The following is a 22,040-nucleotide window of genomic DNA, read 5'->3' on the forward strand; positions in this document are numbered from 1 at the left end:
GGTTTCAGTTTTTCACCATTGAGGATGATGTTGGCTGTGGGTTTGTCATATATGGCCTTCATTATGTTGTGGTAAGTTCCCTCTATGCCTACTTTCTGGAGGGTTTTTATCATAAATGGGTGTTGAATTTTGTTGAAAGCTTTCTCTGCATCTATTGAGATGATCATATGGTTTTTCTCCTTCGATTTGTTAATATGGTGTATCACATTGATTGATTTGCATATACTGAAGAATCCTTGCATTCCTGGGATAAACCCCACTTGATCATGGTGTATGATCCTTTTAATGTTCTGTTGCATTCTGTTTGCTAGTATTCTGTTGAGGAGTTTTGCATCTATGCAACAGTATTATCTTTTGGTGTTAACAAAGAGCTGCAAGTCATTTAAGTCTTCTATTATCAAGTATAACTTTCCACCTTATAATTCTTTGCCTCACCAATTAAGAAGAAAATGAGTTAATACAACTGAAACCAAGATCTAGCAGAATTATATTTACAGTATAAGTCAAAAAGTAAATAGAAAAGTGAAAAATATTAAATAGGGAATTACATTACATAAAAAACATATCTTGAACTAAAACCAAAAAAAAAAAAGGAAAAAACTCAACAGTGAATAAGGAAAACATTGGTTGTCTCATCTATGCTATTCATTAGTCCATAAACTGAATAAATTCAAAAGTTTGAATAATTCATGAGCATTATCTTGGAAATGCTATTTTTCAATATACAATAAAGTGGAGAATGCTCCAGAGATCTTACATTAATGATAGGTCCCCAAAAACAAACAAAAAACTGCACAGACCCATACAGTTTATAGAAAGTAATATACCTGACTCAGGATCCACTCAATATTTATAATATTGTTATCACTTTTCTTTGGACTCATGAGTATATGGGCGGGGAGGGGGGGGGGTGGGCAACAGGGATGAGAGAATAAATAAAATTATTTTACATAAAACAAAATGCAAGACTGATTCCTAGGTGGCAAGTTGATAGTTGGCTGACGATGTCAACTACTTACTTGCAGGTGACTAAGAGACTAACCTCAGCAGGCAACAACAGGGATTTTCCTAAAATATATCAATGTAACCTAGAGCCAGTTCTTTTAAATATTAACCATTCAGTACTTCTCTTTCTCTTTTTATTTTTTTATTTTTTAAATCTTATTGAAGTATAATTGATTTACAATGTTGTGTTAATTTCTGCTGTACAGCAAAGTGATTTGGTTATACATATATATACATTCTTTTTCATATTCTTTTCCATTATGGTTTATCACAGGATATTGAATATATTTCCCCGTGCTATACAGTAGGACCTTGTTGTTTACCCATTCTATACATAACAGATGTACAGAATGCAAAGCATCTACTTATCCCAAACTCCCAATCCATCCCTCCCCCATCCCCCTCCCCCTTGGCAACCACAATCTATGTCTGAGTCTGTTTTTGTTTTGTAGACAAGTTCATTTGTGTCATATTTTAGATTCCACATATAAGAGATATCACATGATGCTTGTCTTTCTCTGTCTGACAATTCACTTAGTATGATAATCTCTAGGTCCATCCATGTTGCTGCAAATGGCATTATTTCATTCTTTTTTATGGCTGAGTAGTATTCCATTGTATATATATATATACCACATCTGCTTTATCCATTCATCTGTCAAAGGATATTTAGGTTGTTTCATGACTACCTCTATCTTTTGATTAGGTCACAAACAGGAATTTTTAAACATACTCATTTTTTATTAGTTAACTTCCTCAGAAATGGGCAGAGACTGATCAGATGTTTGTGTCTAATGAACATAATATTACAAATGTGATGTATTTCTAAGCACCAGGTTTCTCAGCTTTGAAAACTGAGTTCTCTCATGAGAAGTGCTTCATAAATAGAATCCTTCTTAATTTTTTAGATGTGAAGACTATTTGGAGTTAGTTACTAAACTAGACAAAGGGCTCATGGTGCATTAGGAATCACATTATCAGTCTATGAGCATATAAATATACATGTATTTTAAAAAGGGAAGCAATCACTCGCTACTACCCATTTGTTCTACAGCAAATCTCCTTAACTGAACATAATTATTCTACTTTAAACCACCATACAGAAGATATGGAATTTTACCTGATTTGTGTTGCTTTAACAATAGCACACTCATACAATTCTTTTTTAGTGGGTTGCACCTTGTACTTGAATAATAAGGGATCGATTGTATCTTTCTTCTTCCTAAAAAGAGCAAAGACACAAAATAAATTAATAATTTGTTTGGGGGACTTCCCTGGTGGTGCAGTGGTTAAGAATCCGCCTGCCGATGCAGAGGACATGGGTTCGATCCCTAGTCCAGGAAGATCCCACATGCCGCAGAGCAACTAAGCCCGTGTGCCACAACTACTGAGCCTGCGCCCTGGAGCCCATGCACTGCAACTACAGAGCCCACGCACTACAATTACTGAAGCCCACGTGCCTAGAGCCCATGCTCTGCAACAAGAGAAGCCACCATAATGAGAAGCCCACGCACCGCAACGAAGAGTAGCTCCGCAACTAGAGAAAGCCCGCACGCAGCAACAGAGACCCAACGCAGCCAAAAATAAATAAAAAATTTAAAACAAAAATTTGTTTGGAAACATGATATTTTACATGAAATGTAGTTTCTAAGGACATACTATAACAGAATCTAATGCATTTTAATTTTAATTATGATTTTAGAAGTTACTGATATGCCTCACTATTTTATTAGCCAAAATAGTACAAAGCACTATTTTATGTTTGGTAGCTACTTTAATTACTCATTCAATAAATTTTCCTTGCGTGAAGAAATTAACTCCAGATGAATAAGCAGACTATCCAGTTTAGGTTAGATAAATTTATAAACAAACAAATAGCTCTTGGATTTACTTTTAAACCTTTTTTAGCTATGTAATCCAAGAGCAAAAGTGGAGATAATGTAGTTTACCCTGTTTCAAGAACTAGCAAAGAGGCTACACATTTAATTTCCACCCCTACCAATTTCTCATTTTTTCTTCTCTTTTGAGGGTATATTCATTCATTCATCCATCCATTCACTAAATAGTTAAGAGCCTACAATGTGCCAAATACTAAAGAATAAGGATTCACTGGTGAACAAAATAGAAATACAGTGGGGAGACAAACAAAACAGACAACAGGGTAGGTGGTAAGTGCTATGAAGGGAATAGAGTGCAGAGTGAAAGGTCTCTATTTCATATAGGGTGATGATCCCTGATAAATTGACCAGGTAGGGCTTCCAAGAAGTTGACATTTAAGCAGAGATCTGAAAAAAATGTGGGAGCAACCCATGAAAAAACTCTTGGGGAAATGAGTTTTTAAAGGAAGAAAGAAAAGAGTGTGTAAAGGTCCTGAGGGGGAAGCATGCATGGCTTGCACAAGAAGCAGAATAAACAGGGAGAAAAAGAGGAAGGTTCAGTCAGAGAGGCAGCAGCAGGGCCAGACTACGGGTTACCATTAAGGGCTTTCAATTTTACTCTGAGTAAAGACACCAGAGGAGGGACTTCCCTGGTGGCGCAGTGGTTGGGAATCCACCTGCCAATGCAGGGGACATGGGTTTGATCCCTAGTCCGGAAAGATCCCACATGCCTCAGAGCAACTAAGCCCATGTGCCACAACTACAGAGCCCACGCGCCACAACTACTGAGCTCAAGCAGTCCAACTCAAGTAGTGCAACTACTGAGCTCAAGTAGTCCAGCTCAAGTAGTGCAACTACTGAGGCTCGCGCGCCTAGAGCCCATGCTCTGCAACTACAGAGGCCACCACGATGAGGAGTCCGCACACCATAACAAAGAGCGGTCCCCACTCGCTGCAACTAGAGAAAGCCCTCACGCAGCAGTGAAGACCCAACACAACCAAAAATAAATAAATTAATTTAAAAAAAAAAGAAAAAAGACATCACAGGATTCTGAATAATGGGGTGATAATGATTTAACTTACACTTCAGAAGGATCATTCTGGCAGGGATGAGGGGAACAGAGTGCAAACAGGGATACCAGTTAGAAAGCTAATGCAATAAAACTAAGTGAGAAAAATGTTGGCAGTACAGACTAAGAGGGTAGTGGTGGCAGTAGAGGAAAGTGGTTAGATTCTGGAAAAGCTGCCTCTGTGAATGCAATCGTATATGTAAAGGGGATATAAGTGGGGGTTACAGAGAAGAAAATGATATAAAGGATGATAAAGAGAAGCATTGGGCAATTGGGTAATGAAAGTAAGATACAGTCCAAGTGATATAAATACAGTACACACACTGCAGACAGTGCCAATCTATAAGGATTTATATGATTTTTCTCCAAGAGCACTCAGCTGACCAAAGCTGTTAATTGACTAAATCTCAGAAACTTACAGTTTCTTTACTATATGCACCATAAAGTGAATAATAAAGGACAGAATGAGTTTTCCCAGGTAAACAAAAGTGGAATGTATAACTGAATGAAGTGAGCTTCAATTGTTCTTGAGCAGCTGACTAGAATTAACTAGGTAAGTTTCAGTTTTTGCAAATTCTAAGGTGTTGTTGAACCATATTGTTTAGATGCATAGTGTACCACTGTATGACTAGAAAGGAAGAGAAAAAATTATTTCAATGGGATATCAGTACCCAATTTGACATATATACATACTTACTTAAATAAATAAATACATACATACATACATACTTATTTATTTAGGCTGTGCCACATGGTTTGTGGGATCTCAGTTCCCCGACCAGGGATGGAACCCGGGCCTTTGGCAGTGAAAGTGTGGACAGCCAGGGAATTCATACATTTTAAAAATTATTAAAAATCACCTACCCATTTTGAAAAGAACTGTTTTGTGTTTCTGAATCATCACTATCACTGATGATAATAGTTTCTCCATCTATATTGCTGACATGTCCATTAGCAAAACCATTTTGGTGTGATGGAGGGAGGACTTCCAAAATCCTACACTGTAACCTGAAAGAAAATGATACATTTAAAAATGCAAATCATTTGATATTTTATAATCAAACATTTCAGAGCAATCTATTTTGAACAAATGAAAAGCAATTTTGTAGAAACTATGGCTGATTACTATAACCAATTTAATAAAAGAGAAAATCTGTAACATCCAATTTAAGTAAAGGTTAGCTACGATTTAACACAATACAAGACTATTTTAAAAATCAATTTATCACGATACTTAGCAATTATATTCATCACTAAAGTTACTGTCTAGAAATCAAATACTGGCATAATATCTCATTATACAGATTAGGCCTTACAAGAGTTTTTCAAAGCATTCAATATTTTAAATTCTCAAATTCTCCTGATCGTAACCTTTTTTATTCTCTTTGTAACTTATATTGTGATTTCTGATCTCTGGAAAGCTTCCTATTCACTAACTCTACCCTATTTTGGCTTCCCTTACCTCTGCCTGTTGTGTCTGGATTTTATAGGCTGCAATTTCAGACTCACTCACCACAACTGAAATATGTCCCAATCTCATTTTTACTGTGCCGATTTTCAATTGATAAATAATTTAAATTTGCTATAGCCATACAATGGAACATTATTCAGCAAAAAACAGGAATGAAATACTGATGCACTCTATAGTATGGATGAACCTTTAAAACATTATGGTAAATTAAAGAAACCAGATGGAAAAGGCCATATAATATATGACTCCAGGGACTTCCCTGGTGGCGCAGTGGTTAAGAATCCGCCTGCCAATGCAGGGGACATGGGTTCGATCCCTGGTCCAGGAAGATCCCACATACCGTGGAGCAACTAAACCCCTGTGCCACAACTACCGAGCCTGAGCTCTAGAGCCCACGAGCCACAACTACTGAGCCTGCATGCTGCAACTACTGAAGCTCACGCGCCCAGGGCCCGTGCTCCACAACAAGAGAAGCCACAGCAATAAGAAGCCCATGCACTGCAATGAAGAGTAGCCCCCCGCTCGCCGCAACTAGAGAAAGTCGGAACGCAGCAACGAAGACCCAACGCAGCCAAAAATCGATCAATAAATAAATTTTTAAAAATTAAAAAAAAAAAAGATTCCATTTATATGAAATATCCAGAATAGGGAAATCCATAGAGACAGAAAGTAGACTAGTGGTTACAAGTAGTTTGCCCTTTTGCCTACATGTTTTCAAAATAAATTTTTGCATTTACAGCCAAAACAGAATCATACAATTCCAGAAAGACAAACAGTATACTTAGAGCTGATTCATTTTGGGAAGCTGGTGAATTTTTACAAGGTAATTGCACTTATTTTCATTAGTGTACATTTTAGCGTATGCTTGCTTATATTCTCCTTTAGGAGAACATCTTTAGTATCCCCAACAAAGTCTAATATTGCTATTAGGCACAGAGAAAATCAGGACCATGGATTTCCTGCTAGGAACTTTGCACTATACACAAATAGAAGAAACCAACTGGTTCCACAGCACCCTGAGGTTTAAGAATCAACAAAATGTAGACTATGTGGGTGAATCTAAAACTCTCAAAGCATCTTATCCTCCCCCCTCAACTCACTTCCTCTCACTCTGAGACTTATAAACATTCAATTAAAAGTATCATATGTGGGGACTTCCCTGGTGACGCAGTGGTTAAGAATCTGCCTGCCAATGCAGGGGACACGGGTTCGAGCCCTGGTCCAGGAAGATCCCACATGCCGCGGAGCAACAAAGCCCGTGTGCCACAACTGCTGAGCCTGTGCTCTAGAGCCCATGCTCTGCAACAAAGAGAAGCCACCGCAATGAGAAGCCCGTGCACCGCAACAAAGAGAAGCCCCTGCTCACCGCAACTAGAGAAAGCCTGCGTGCAGCAACGAAGACCCAATGCAGCCAAAAATAAATAAATAAATAAATAAATTTTTAAAAAAAGTATCATATATGACTCCTTAATAATTTGCTCCTAAAAAAAGAATTGAGAAAAGAGAGAAAAGACTCAAATTACTAAAACCAGAAGTAAAGTTGGAAAAGATTATAAGAGAATACCATGGACAACTATATGCTGACAAACTGGATAACCTAGATGAAATGGACAAATTCTTAGAAACACACAAATTGACTCAAGAAGAAATAGAAAATCTAAATGGATCTGTAACTATTAAGAGGGTTGAATCAGTAATCAAAAATATCCCAACAAATAAAAGCCCAGGACCAGATGGCTTCATTGGTGAGTTCTACCAAACTTCTAGAGAATTAATACCAATTTTTCTTAAAATCTTCCAAAAGATTGAAAAGGAGAGAACAGTTCTTAACTCATAAGGCCAGCATTACCCTGATACACAAACCAGACAAAGATATGGCAACACATATAAAGAACTCTTAAAACTCAAAAAAAAAAGAGAAAAAAATCCAATTCAAAAATGGGCAAAGGACCTAAATAGACACTTCTCCAAAAAGGATACAAATGGCAATAAGCACATGAAAAAAACGCTCAGCATCATGAGTCATAAAGGGAATGCAAAATCAAAACTGCAATGAAATACCATTTCATACCCACTAAGATGGCTATTATTAAAAAATATGGAAAATAAAGAGTGTTGGGGAGGATATAGATATTGGAACCCTCATGCATTACTGGTGGGGATGTAAAATGGTGCAGCTGCTGTGGAAAACAATATGGCAGTTCCTAAAAAAAATTAAACACACAATTATCATATGACTCAGCAATTCCCCTTCTATGTATATACCCAAAAGAACTGAAAATAGGAACTCAACAGACACTTGTACACCAATGTTCATAATGACATTATTCACAATAGCCAGAACGCAGAAACAACTCAAGTATCTATCAACAAATGAATAGACTAAAAAATGTGGTATATACACATACAATGGAATAGTATTCAACCATAAAAAGGGATGAAGTTCTGATACATGCTACAATACAGATGAACCTTGAAAACATTATACTCAGTGAAATAAGCCAAACACACAAAAAAACAAATATTGTATGAATCCACTTACATGAGGTATCTAGAATAGGCAAATTCATGGAGATGTAAAGTAGAATAAAGGTTACCAGGGGCAGGAAGGAGGGAGAAATGGGGAGTTATTGCTTAATGGGTACAGAGTTTCTGTTTGGGATGATGAAAAAGTTCTTGAAATAGTAGTGATGGTTACACAACACTGTGAATGTACTTACTGCCACTTAATTATACACTTAAAAATGACTACAATGGTAAAGTTCATGTTTATGTACCACAATTAAAAAAAAATTTTTTTTTGTCCTAAGAGTAAAGCTGAAGAAGGCCCAATTACCAAGCCTACATTGGTAGCAAATGGAAATGGTGTCAAAAGAACTGCAGGCTAACTTTCGCCACTGGCTGATAGAAATAAACCAGTGTTTCTAAAGAGGAACAACTATAGGAAATTATATCAGGCAATTATGTAGTCTAATGGTTAAAAGGTTCTGTAATTTAGTGACATGAACTGCACGAAAATAAGGAAGGAATCAAATGGACCCACTTTTGAAGGGCCTAGGTATGACATCCAGGGATCATATGGCTCAGGGTTCCAGGAGGTGATAAAGGAAGCTTTTCAGTGAACCTGTGACAAGGTTCTTCAAGTTAGAAAAAGAGGTAGTTTTCACTTGGCAGAGTCCAGGTGAGTGCCCCTAAGTGGCAGTAGTGGTTGTCATCAGAGAAAAAGTAAACGGGTCTACACTGGGCACAGGAATGGTTGGTGTGGTGCCTAAAATGGTCTGACAATCCATTGAAGGGAATAGTCTATGATCCCAGTAGGGCCCACAGAGCTACAATAATTTAAGAACTAATTCATTTAAAACTAACAGAAAATTAACAGAAATACAATTCTCTGATAGAGGAATAAGGGAGAAGGAAACCAGTACAGCTTAGAGACATTGTCTATAATGTAGTAAATGTTTTATATATAAATTATCCTAGTTATTTTCAATGCTACTATTAACTTTGTACCACACCCAAACCACAGGTCAATTCTTGCTAATCAAGGCTAGGCCTCTCACTGGTGCTTAGCTAAACTTCAGTTAACCGCAAGATGTCAGGTCAACACGTTCTAACAGATTTCCAAAGAGACTTAGTCTATGTCTTTCAAATCCACTTCCTGCAATTTCTTGGTTCTAGGGAGTCCAAAGAAGATTGGGGTGTAAAAAAGGTTAAAGAATCACGAATTAAAACCCAGCTAGTGGGTCTTGGAGAGTACAGAAACTCTAAATTAATGTTATGCTCCATTCTTTGAGGACAGAGTGGAGGCTGACAATCAAAGAAAGGTCCTTATTATTATTAGCGTTCCTGTGTGCCAGATAAGTATATCACTTTCACATATTTCTCTCGTCGTATCAACTCTGCAAGGTACACGGTTTTCAGTAGGTGAAATTCAGGGTCAGAGAAGTTAAAGCATTTGTTTATGGTCACACAACCAGTAACGCTACAGCCAAAACTTTAACTATTTGACTCTGAAGCCCATATGTTTTCTAATCTTCCACTCTACTACTGGAGTTGAGGGGTAACACAACACTATATTGACCCAAGGGTATTTCAGAGCTTTAAGTCCAGGTAGTCAAGAGGCACTTTTGGAGCCTCTCCGAAACACATTTCAAACTTAAACATAGTTCAGAGTGAAAGCAAGTCTGTGGAGCAGCACCAAGCACAGAATGAGGCTAGAGCGAAAGTTCGCCATAAACTTCTAACAGTGACCAGCTAAACATGGAAAGAGCCTTCTATGAGAATATTCTGGAATGGTATATATATATCTCCCCCCAAAAGTTGTTTTTGTTTTAATAGTCATTTAACAATAGTTATATTTCAATTTATATCTCAAAATACAAATTCATTAAAACAAAAGCAAATTCTAGAATTGAAACATATGCAGAATATTTACAAGGTATTTGGGTAGAAGATAAATAATTAACAGCAAAAGGAAAGAAGAATAGAAACCTGGGGAGACCTACTTGACATAAAAGGGCTGCCCCTCTCTGTTTGGGTCTCTAAAAATAGAATATGCTGAATCTATGGCATGCTTCACACCTGCTCACCTGTGCTGCCTCATTAACCTTTTATTTTCTTGTAATACAGGTGCCAAGAACATTTATTTTTAAAATGCTATGCTTGAATAATTACTTCAACTTTATAGGTAGAAACAGAGTAAACCTGCTTAATTTTAAGTTTAGAGTTAAAAAAAATTCAAGTTAAGGAGGTTAGGTGATACCTCATTTTAAGTGGAGGAAACCAGACCGCTCAACAAGTCTGCCTACTTCAAACAAAAAGACTGTGAATTATGTTGATTACTTGTCAGTGGGGAAGAAGCAGTCAGAAAACGTTGCTTTGTTTGTAACCTCTCACTTTTTAGACAAACTGATCAGAGCAGCTCAAAGAATGTTTCATTTTGAACTGTTCTGAGACTCTTTATGGACCAGAGAACCACATCTTATTATTTCTCCAGTTGGCATTTGACCTATTATAAGCCTAAATATCATAAGACAACTAGAATCATTAGATTCTTGCTAAAAACTAAATCTGTTATTAAAAGGTATACATAATACAAATAAAAATCTTTGGAAAGAAAATTCTAGATATAAGATATATGAGTTAAATCCTACATATCTCTAAAGCTTCAAACTTCTGGATATTATCAGTATACTGTTAAAACTCTTTAGTATTCAAAATTATCATCTTAAAGCTACATGAGTTAGTTTGGTTAAGGTATCAACCAAATTAATGAAAGCCTCACCAAAATACTTTAAAATTCCAATTAGTGTATTCAAATTAACAGACATTCAAAGTGTTTGTGGGCTCAGCTTTATGTTGATCTGACATACTGATGCCAACAGAGATGATAACCTCGTGAGGAGGCAAGACAAACACACGCAGATCAGAGAAAACAAAACATTAAATATAATGAAAAGCCACCACAGACTTAGCAGCAAGTGACTTCTGTTTCAAAATGATAATAGTATTTCAGAACACTTAACTTGCCTCAATGTGAAGGATGGATAGGAAAGGAAGAGAAGCAGGCTTCTTGCCTTTCCTCTATCTTGCTGCCATCCTGAACAAGGAAAACAATGGTCACAACCTTGGGATGACAGAGCAGAAAACAGGAAAAAGCCTGGGTTCCTGACAACTTTGTAGACCTGCCCTAACACTACAACTTAAGTACTTAGTTCTACATGAGAGAAATTTCTATTTTGTTAATGTCCCTAAAATTTTTCCTATTATAGGCACCCAAGTCAAATTCCAGCTGAGGAAAAGCAATATAAGCAATCTATTAGGTATACTAGGTATTTTTATTAAACAGTAGTCAGTTTATAACCTGATCTATGTTAAATTTATTTTGAGTCAGAGTACTGCATTCTTCAGCTCAGCCAAAAATGCTGAATAAGATTTTCAAACTTGAAAGTTACCAAGTCACTGGCAATACAGATTTTTCAAGTCATATTTGTTTCAGAAAACAAAGTCTGAAGTAGAAAAATAAATTTAACAATCTATGATTTGTGGGTGTGGCATAAAAGAGCAACATGAGGGATCCCCGCAGTGACAGAAATATTCTGTACCATGACTATATTAATGTCAATATCCTGGTTGTGATACTGTACCACTGGGGGAAATTCTGTATTATTTTACAACTCTATGCGATTCTAGTTATCTCAAAATAGAAAGTTTAGTTTAAAAATGCTAATGATAAACATTAGGAAAATATTAACTCCAATTAAAAGCATACATTTCACATCACGGGGGAAAAAAATCAATAAAAAGACGAAAGTAATGTATATGTATCACTAAAAAGCTACAGTAAATAATGACACTGTAGTTTTGGCAGGATAGCCATACAGCTCAATAGAAGGGAGTCCAGAAATAGACCCAAAATTCCATTTATATTCATATTCTGGAAGGGTCAAAATTATAAGGACAGTAAACAGATCAGTGGTTGCTAGAGTCTAGAAGGTGAGGGCAAGGGGTGACTACAAAGAGGCACAAAGGTCACTGGAGGGAGTATGGGTTCGATCCCTGGTTGGGGAACTAAGACCCTGCAAGCCATAGTAAAAATGTGTGATGGGTTACACGACTATGCATCAAAAGTCAGAGTCAGAGCTATACAATAAAAAGGATAAATTATATCATAAGAAAGTAATGTACTTTAATTAAGCTTTATTAATTTAGATTACTTAGGAATAAAGACCTATCTGAACGTAAGTTATTTAATTTAAATTATCCCTTAACTTAAAAGTAAAACATTTACTCCTTTTCTTAAAACAATATATACGAAAATGGCTAACTGAAGTAGGTCTACTTGTTAGAACTTATTGAAGTATAGATGGGTCCTGCTACACTTATCAGAAGACTAGCCAGAGAGTTCTTTGTAATGCAAAAACTCCATAAAGGGAGTCCTTTTCTATAATTTGTTTCCATTTCAACTATAAACATAATAACAATTCATCTTAAAATCCCTATTTTTCATGGAAGAAGTTCAATATATTGGTGTTCTCTCTTACAACGTGAGATAACCAAATCAAATAAAGTCAGATGATTTCTGTACATCAAAATACAGTGCATAGGGCTTCCCTGGTGGTGCAGTGGTTAAGAATCCGCCTGCCAATGCAGGGGACACCGGTTTGAGCCCTGGTCCGGGAAGAGCCCACATGCCGCGGAGCAACTAAGCCCGTGCGCCACAATTACTGAGCTTGTGCTCTAGAGCCCGCGAGCCACAACTACTGAAGCCCACGCGCCTAGAGCCCGTGCTCCGCAACAAGAGAAGCCACCGCAGCTAGAGAAAGCCCGCGCACAGCAACGAAGACCCAACACGGCCAAAAGTAAATAAATTAAATAAATAAATTTATAAAAAAAAATACAGTGCACAAAAAATAACTACAAGAATTTGCAAAGAAATTATTATATAACTAACAAATTAAGATGACAAAATTATACTTATTACTTCCTGCATTCTCGAATTTTTTGAGCTGGAAGCTCAAACAAAATAACCCGAATATTATCTATTATCCTTATGGTCAATAAGCATTCTTAATATGACAACAATGAAATCAACATGCTGACTGACTGACTGACTAGAAGTAGATAAAGAAAGATACACAAACATCTTTATAAAGATAAACAGTAAACATCAGCCCATTCTAATGGCCAATCACAGCAAATTATTAATGGAGCACTAAATTAATTTAGCATTACAGTACCTTTTATTCATTCTATTTCAATGTTAGTGATATATTCACTAGCCAAGTAAGACTTACCTATGCCCTTTTTTGCCAGTTTTATTGAGAAATAATTGACATATATCACTGTATAAGCTTAAGGCATACAGCATGATGGTTTGATTTATACATATTGTGAAATGATTACCACAATAGGTTCAGCTAACATCCAGCAACTCATATAGTTAAAAAAAAAAAGAGAGAAAAGAAAAAAAATTCTCCCTGTGATGAGTATTCTTAGGATTTAATCTCAACAACTTTCCTATATATCATGTAGCAGTGTTAACTATAGTCATCATGTTGTACATTACATCCCTAGGACTTACTTATAACTGGAAGTTTGTACCTTTTGACTACCCTTCCTCCAATTCCCCTCCCCTCTATGTCCTCTTAATGTATTTATCTTATTTAGTCCTTCATTAGTCATTCATATGTATTTTACTTATCTTTGCCCTACAAATTCTATTCCTACTACCAACAGACTATATAATGTTTGAGAACAATAAGTACTAATGCTTTTCTCATATTTGATTATCTGCTTGCATCCAACACAGTGGTTTTTCAGAGAAGATACTGAATTTAATTGGCTAAAACAAAAAATGACTCAAAACTATCCCATCAAGCTTTATTTTCTTTACAGCCCTAATCAGTATCTGAAATTATCCTGATTTGTGTTTTTCTCTCTTGCACTTGAATATAAGTCCCTAGTCCTTATCTTATTCACTACCCTCTTCCCAATACCTACAATAGCACTGAGCACACAATGTTTATTGAATGAATCACAAAAAATTGGCTTTGTGTATACTTTAAGTACTAAATCAGAATATTCCCTACCACCTCTAAGAAAAAGTCATAAGTAATTGCATTTTTCATCCCTGGAAACTGTGCCAAAAGACAGAAAAACAATAAATAAATAAAAGTGCTGGGACTTCCCTAGTGGTCCAGTAGTCAAGAACCCACCTTCCAAAGCAGGGGACGCGGGTTCGATCCCTGGTCGGGGCCGTGGGGCAACTAAGCCTGTGTGCCACAACTACTGAGCCCGTGTGCTCTGGAGCCCCCGCGCCACAACTAGAGAGAAACCCGAGCGCCCCAACAAAGATCTTGGCGTGCCGCAACTGAGACCCGATGCAGCCAAATAAATAAATAAAAATAAATACTTAAAAAATCCTATCAAAAAAATACATTAAAAATTTCTATTTTCCCCATGCTTGCAGTCACCTTTTGTTGCCACTAGATAGCATTCTTTCCCCTGCAAGCAAAATATTTGAAAAGAAGAAAGCTTAATCAGCTCAGAATGCAGAAGTAAAATAATTAAGGCACCCTCTGATGAGTACAGCGGTTAAAAAATATAAATAGCAGGAGAACCTGTTTAAATGAAGGAGCTTTTTTCCCTTTGAATCAATGATCATAAAATGCTGCTGATTTTCAGACACTCAACAATATGGATCACTCAGAGTGAATGATCAAAAGCTTAATCTAACCACATTATATACAATCCTATTTGCTTCACACTTTGACAGAAATTATAAAATGCGCAAATAAAGTGAAAAGTTAAATAGTGAGTAATCAGTAAGTACATTCAATTTATAATCTTTCAATCCTGCTTAAGGGCTATCTTCTAGTATTTCTTTCACACTCATTCCGCCCACACAGAAGCACTGCCTGTGCTTGATAACTTCATCACTTGTGACCTTGGGCAAGTTTTAGTTAATTAAGCTCTGTGTATGAACTCCTCAACTGTAAAATGAGCAAATGAGCACCTACCACATATGGCTGTTGTGGAAATTAAATAAGATAGTGTAAGTAAAAAGCTTAGAACAGTGCCTGGCATATAATAAGCTCTCAAAAGTTTACTGGTATTGTCATCATTTCCCTAAAATGACATACAGTGAACTCTGAAGAACAGTGACTGTGATGTAAGAAAATTAGGGACTGGCTACAAAAAAAGATGAGTCATCACAGCTGGCAGGCTCTTCACTTGTCCCTGACAAGCACAGGAAGGATCTAACATTTACTGAGTGCTTTATGTGCCAGGCACTATGCTGGGCTCCTAAAAAATATTAACCACTGTGACAGACTGTTACAGTTATGGCCCCCACTGAGTCACAGGCCTCCTTGATCCCCCTGCCCACACATTAACTCTGGACTTGCTCATGTGACTTGCTTTGGTCAATGGAACACTAGCAAACATGGAGCAAGCTGAGGCTTGATATGTGCTTGCACACTGGAGCTTTGCCTTCTCTTGCTGCTGGGAACTCTATTCCTACCCTGGCAACAAGTTCGGATTGGCCTCCTGAAGGATAAGAGGCCACATGAAAATACCCACCCCAGTCTGAGGCCTCAGACATGTGAGTAAGGCTACAGTAAGCAACCTAGACAATACAGCCCCAGACAATAAGAACATTCCAGCCCACTACGGAATCATAAGACTGTTTATTGATTTAGGCCACTAAGTTTTGGGGGTGGTCTGTTATGCAGCAAAAGCTAACTAATACAACCGCTATATGAATGTAGATATTACTTGCTTTACAGATTAGTATAGAAGATTCCCAGAACTAGTAACTCAGTTTGGTTCCAAAGGCTTTTTCCACCATACCAAGCCACATCTACATGCCATACTCTGAGGTTCTAGATTAAAAGGGTATCTCTGGGGACTATATTCTTTAACCCTTATTTCAGCAGTAATCTTTCCTCTCTACCAGGAGTCAGCACACTATGGCCAATGGGCCAGATTCAACTCACTGCCTGTTTTGTGTGGTCTACGAGCAAAGAATGGCTTTTACATTTTTAAATGGCTTAAAATAAAAATAAGAATATTTTGTGACATGTGAAAATAACATGGAATTCAAATTTCAGTGTTTATAAATAAAGAATTACTAGAATACAACCATGCTCATTCATTTATTGTCTATGGCTGCTTTTGCACTATAACAGCAGAGTTGGCTGGCTGTGACAGAGACCATATGGACATCGAAGTCTATAATATTTCCTATCTGGTCCTTTATTTTTTAAAAAGTGTGCCAACCTCTACTCGGAATTATTCTCTTGGCATATGTTTTTGAGTTAAACAAAGGATTTTGCCTGGCCTTTAGTGATGAGCAGACTTTTTTTGTACTTTTATCTCTCCTTTTCCTTTCATTGAAAATTATTTTAGCTTATCTCATTTCTCTTAGTTCTCTTTTAACTTTTATCTTTGGACAATCTCTGAATTTGTCTAAGAAAGGCAGATAACCCCATTTTATTTATTTATTTTTTTATACAGCAGATTCTTATTAGTTATCCATTTTATGCACTTTAGTGTATACATGTCAATCCCAATCTCCCAATTCATCCCACCACCACCCCCCTGCCGCTTTCCCCCCTTGGTGTCCATACGTTTGTTCTCTACATCTGTGTCTCTATTTCTGCTCCAGATAACCCCATTTTAAAAATGGTTATTCAGAACCACTGTGATCTTATATTGGCTGAATGGAACAGACCATAAAGGAGGTAGAAGATGATATAGGAGAGAGATTTTATTCAGAAGACCTCTAACTTCCCAGACCTGAACCTATGTAATAACCACGTAGAAATGGACTTCCCTTTTATTCCTAACAGGGATTTCAGGACAGAAGTAGCTATACATAGTCTTCTCTCTTTTGTGAGATTCGTCTCTAATATTCTCCTGCCATAGTGAACTAAGAACTTCAGGACTACTACTAGTCTACTTCACCATCCCGCTGCTAACCAGTTCAATGAGACACAAATTGAAGTAAACATTGTTTTCCTTTTATAATAGAAAAGAGGTGAACCTCAATTTACTTGCCATCCCCCATTTTTATCACTTTTCTTACTACAGTAAGACTCCCACAATAAAGACCTTAAGTCCTTGTGGAGACTCAGCTGACTCTTTGCACTTGGTATTAGTACAGAGGATCAATAAAGAGGTTGCCAGAGAAACCAACCACCCTCCTCCAACATTTACCATTCAAAAACTTTTGAGAGGCATTAGGCAGATCCTCCTAATGGCCAATGCAAATTTGAAGGTCCTTAGAACACCGAAGAAAATGAATACATTTGTATGATCAGTCTAAACTTCACTGAACTATTTTGTTAAGAATCGAGCAGTTGAATCCATACAGACATATTTACAACAGAAGCTTTATATGTTATTTGAATTAAACACGTTTAGAAAAACAAATTCATTTTCATTTATTTTTGTGACTACTTAATAGGGATTTTTAGGATATAAAAAGGGTTTCCCAGGATGGCCTCCAATTTATATTATTATACAAGTAAATAAGGATTCTAAATTTTAACTGTTCAACTTGCAACAACAATCCAGCAGTCAGTCAGGCTGTAAGTCTGGGTCTCCGATACATACAACAATATATATCTAAAGAAGACTCTAACTAGGAATTCCAAGGAAAGAACAGCTGTCCCAAATAGCCTTTTTTTTTTCTATTAATAATTATATCATCAGCATACTAGGGTCATCAGGAACTAAAGACTGAGACAACAATTTGAGGATGTTCCTTAGGACTCTCCTTGGCTAAGAACCAGGAATTTTGACCTTAAAAGGGCAGTAGTATAAACTGACCAACAGAAAGCCTTCTATTTGAAAGAACTACAATAAACTTAATTAATATACGTTGTTAAAAGTTATATGCTATATCTGCACCTAAATAAGAAGCCTTCCTCCTCAATCCTTTCTACTAATTTATATTTTTCTCTGTCTTCAAATTTCTAGTCAAATAACCCTTTTCCAAAAACTTCTCCTTGGATTAATCCCACCTGGATCCACTCACTGATATCCAAGCATGTATGTTTAAATCAAAATAACTGTATTGTTCCTCACTTACACCTTTTATGTTCATCTTATCTCCTCAATATATTTAGTATTTCCCTTTGTCCTCAACATTAATGCATTTTAATTAATTATGATGCACTAATATAATTTAGGTTAGCAATACAAAAAGGAGCTCAACGATTAAAAAGTCCATTTTCTCATTTCCAATTCTAATATATAATAAGTACCTACTCTCTGTATTTTAGGCTTTTATGCTAATTTTCTTTTATTCATTAGACTAAAGTGCTTGAAGCATTCCACCAATGCAACATAGAAAGCCACAGGGAATACACCTTGATATCTGAATAGATAAGAGCTCGAGGTGGCTGGTCTCTATTTGATGCCAAAATTGATATCAGTTTGTAAGATTAAAAAGAATTTCATAATCTTCATTTTACAAGGCAGTTCTAAAAACAATACTGAACTGTAGTCTCTTATGCTTCTTGACTAGATAGCATTTCTAAATGTTAAATCTAAATAGTATGGGGATAATATTGGGGAAAATCTAGCTATCAGTGAAACTCCGGTGCAAATCCAATTCTGCTATTGTATTGATTTAACCTACATTGGAGAAAAGGTCTGTCATTAAGTCATAGGTCAGAGATTACGTGGAAGAAAATGCAGTTCATTATTTTCAAAGAGCAAATTCACACAAGGCTAACAAAAGGACTAACCTTCTCCATCCTCAGAAAAAGGCAATATTCCAAGTAAGCTTTTTAGGAACACACAGTTTAGCGAGTTTATGCAAAACCAATTAGAAGTGGTGCATGTGGTTTTCTAATGTAAGAAGACATCCAAATCATTACTAAGTGAAAAAGCTACTTTTTTTTTTTTTTAATTTAGTGTAGTATAGAAAAAAAGAGAACTACGCACTAATTTTTTGACAGTGGTTATCTCTGAAAGGAGCGTTTGGGAAATGCACTCCAGGCTTTCACCTTTTACTTTTCTCTCTTGTATATAAATTTTTATAGGAAAAAAAAAAAAGCAGATTTTTTAAAAATTATAAACTTCAGCCTTGATAAGCAGAGCATATAATTTTTTTTTAATTTAAAGACTTTGGTTTTTTAGAGCAGCTTTAGATTCACAGCAAAATTGAGAGGAAGACAGAGATCTCCCATATACTCCCTGCCCCTGCCACATGCATAACCCCTCTATCAATATCCCACACCAGAGAAGTAACACTTGTTAACAATCAATGCACCTACATTAACACATCATTATCACCTGAAGTTCATAGTTTACATTAAATTTCACTATTGGGGTTGTACATTCTATGGGTTTGGACAAAAGTATCCAGTACCACCGGGTATTTTTACTGCTTTAAACATCCTCTGTGCTCAACCTATTCATCTCCCCTCTACCCCATTCAACCCCTGGCAGCCACCGATCTTTTCATTGTCTCCATAGTTTTGCCTTTTCTAGAAAGCCATATAGTAGGAATCATACCACACATATCCTTTTCAGATTGGCTTTTTTCACTTAGTAATATGCATTTAAGGTTTGTCCATGTCTTTTCATGCTTGAAGGCTCATTTCTTTTTAGCACTGAGTAATATTCCATTGTCTGGATGTACTGCTGTTTATTTATTCATTCATCTACTAAAGGATATCTTGGTGCTTCCAACTTTTGGCAATTATTAATAAAGCTGCTATAAACATTCGTGTGCAGGTTTTGTGTGGACATAAGTTTTCAACTCTTTCAGGTAAACACCAACAAACAAATAACCTTTTCAAAAATTCTGGGTCACCCATCAATATCATGAGAATTAAAATGAAAGCATCTAGCACACTGCCTAGCATACAGGAAAAGTTCAATAAATGCTAGCATATTTTTATTCTGCAACGTTTTCTAACGTTACCAAATTATATACTGAGCCAGGCCAGTATACTTTGTAGTTAATGTTTACTCCATGTCCTCCTTTGCTATAAGGTCCCACTTCTTGCTTCTGTCAGTATATCTGTTGGGTTGGCCAAAAAGTTTGTAACATCTTACAGGACAACCCGAATGAACTTTTTGGCCAACCCAATACTTTTAGAAGTACCTTCTCACCTGCTGCTTCACATTTCCTATGAATCTTTCAGCTCCCAGGACATCTTGACTGTGCTTATAAAATGTCTGAAAACAAGTTGCCCAAAGCCTACTTTAACTAAAAAAAATTACCAAATATACAATTATATTCTGACTCATTTTAAAAAATTCTTTCAAACTCTAGTCCTTTCTTTACACTGAATGATGACTCAACAGTCCAAAATGTTTTTTGTTGTGTGATTTCTACCTCCTTTTTCCTGATTCAATTCACCAGTTCTAGGGCTGGGGAGAGAAGATGAGCTTATCATGCAATTATTTGAGTTCTAGCTCACCATCCTCCCAATCCTTTATTAAACAATGGTTATCAGGCTCGTCAAAAAAAAAAAAAAAAAAAAAAAAAAAAGATAAAGTTACTTGAAACTTGGATGTCTTGAAATCTGCTTGTGTAGCATTTTTAGAAGATCACATACAAATGAGGGATGATTGTCTTCAAAAACAAACAACTATGTCTTTCTAAGACACTGATATTGTTAACTATGGGGTTTCCGCTCAGAGTTGCAACAGAGAAATTTGATTCCAAGTTACAGTGTCCCAGGCAGCTACTGCAGCCTCACATCACTACTGGCATATCCCAACAAACAAACAAAAACAAAACAAAACTGCATGACCCCCAATAAACAGATTCAAATACTAACAAGACACCTACATCAAAAGGCAATATTGGGACTTCCCTGGTGGCGCAGTGGATGGGACTCCGTGCTCCCAGTGCAGGGGGCCCGGGTTTGATCCCTGGTCAGGGAACTGGATCCCACACCCATGCTGCAACTAGGAGTTTGCATGCCGCAACTAAGGAGCCTGCTTGCAGCAACTAAGATCCGGCGCAACCAAATAAATAAATATTTTTTTAAAAGGCAATATTATATAATACAGCTTTTAAAAATTCACATTCATTATGTCATTTTACCCTGTGAGGCAACCCTGTAAGGCGGGGGTCCATTTAACACATGAAAAAAGACTAACACTTAAGAGTTTAAATTACTTGCAAAGAACCATACAGCTAATCACAAATGGCAGAATCCAAAACCAAGGACACAGTGATACTGAGAAAGAAATGATTTTGTAAGTCAGCCCTATCTGAATTTAATCCTACAATTTACTACTTGTAAGATTAGAATGGACGCTCCACGACTTTGCTTTGTTCACTGTTGTATCTCCAGTGTCTGGAACAGTGCAAGTATCAATAAATAGCAGGTATCATTAAATACATGGTAAACAACTATCAAAAAAAACACAGCTTCTTTGGATCTCTGTTTCCTCATCTGTAAATAGAAACCGTAAGCCCTTGTCTCGTATCTGCTGATATAATGTATATACAAAGCATCTGGTAGTTATTTAAGAATTAACAGACCTGACTACCAGTTTAGTGTTTTCTTCACAAGACCAGCCATCCTCTCACTTTTCCCATAGGCTCCAAAGGAAGCAGCAGAAAACAAATGGCAGCATGATTGGCAGGCAAGCTGGTGGTAATCAGGATGGGGCATGTAAAGAACTAAACTGGTGTGGTTCAGTCAAGTAGTCTGCTGTTCTCTTTACTTCATCTGCAATAGCAATGACAAAGGATCTTCTAGAAGAATCTGTCTTCGGATTGCCAATTTCAAAACAGAAAGTCTTGGTGGGTAGGGAAGCACCTAATCTATACTTGTAAGGTGCAAAAAGAAAAGAAGAAGGGATATCTAAAGGTAAATGAGACAATAAGAATACTGAAGTGAGAAGATCCGGAGTACTCATACTGAAATAATTCAGCCTAAGAATGGGCCCAGGGCTTCCCTGGTGGCGCAGTGGTTGAGAGTCTGCCTGCCAATGCAGGGGACACGGGTTCGAGCCCTGGTCTGGGAAGATCCCACATGCGGCGGAGCAACTAAGCCCGTGTGCCACAACTACTGAGCCTGCGCGTCTGGAGCCTGTGCTCTACAACAAGAGAGGCCGCGATAGTGAGAGGCCCGCG

General features: G+C 36.9%; 1 protein-coding gene across 2 annotated transcripts in view; it reads right to left on the bottom strand.

Moving 5' to 3' along the window:
* Positions 1 to 22,040, bottom strand: part of BAZ1A (bromodomain adjacent to zinc finger domain 1A) — a 91,128-nt gene that overhangs the window by 51,968 nt on the left and 17,120 nt on the right. For both annotated transcript variants that reach the window (XM_059914088.1, XM_059914087.1), the window contains 2 exons: positions 4,816 to 4,959; positions 2,126 to 2,227 (listed from right to left, as the gene is read on the bottom strand). In XM_059914088.1, the coding sequence (XP_059770071.1) occupies positions 2,126 to 2,227; positions 4,816 to 4,959 (246 nt within the window). The remainder of the gene's footprint in view (positions 1 to 2,125; positions 2,228 to 4,815; positions 4,960 to 22,040) is intronic.

Source organism: Balaenoptera ricei, chromosome 2 (genome assembly GCF_028023285.1).
Source record: "Balaenoptera ricei isolate mBalRic1 chromosome 2, mBalRic1.hap2, whole genome shotgun sequence".
In the NCBI taxonomy this organism is placed as follows: Eukaryota; Metazoa; Chordata; class Mammalia; order Artiodactyla; family Balaenopteridae; genus Balaenoptera; species Balaenoptera ricei.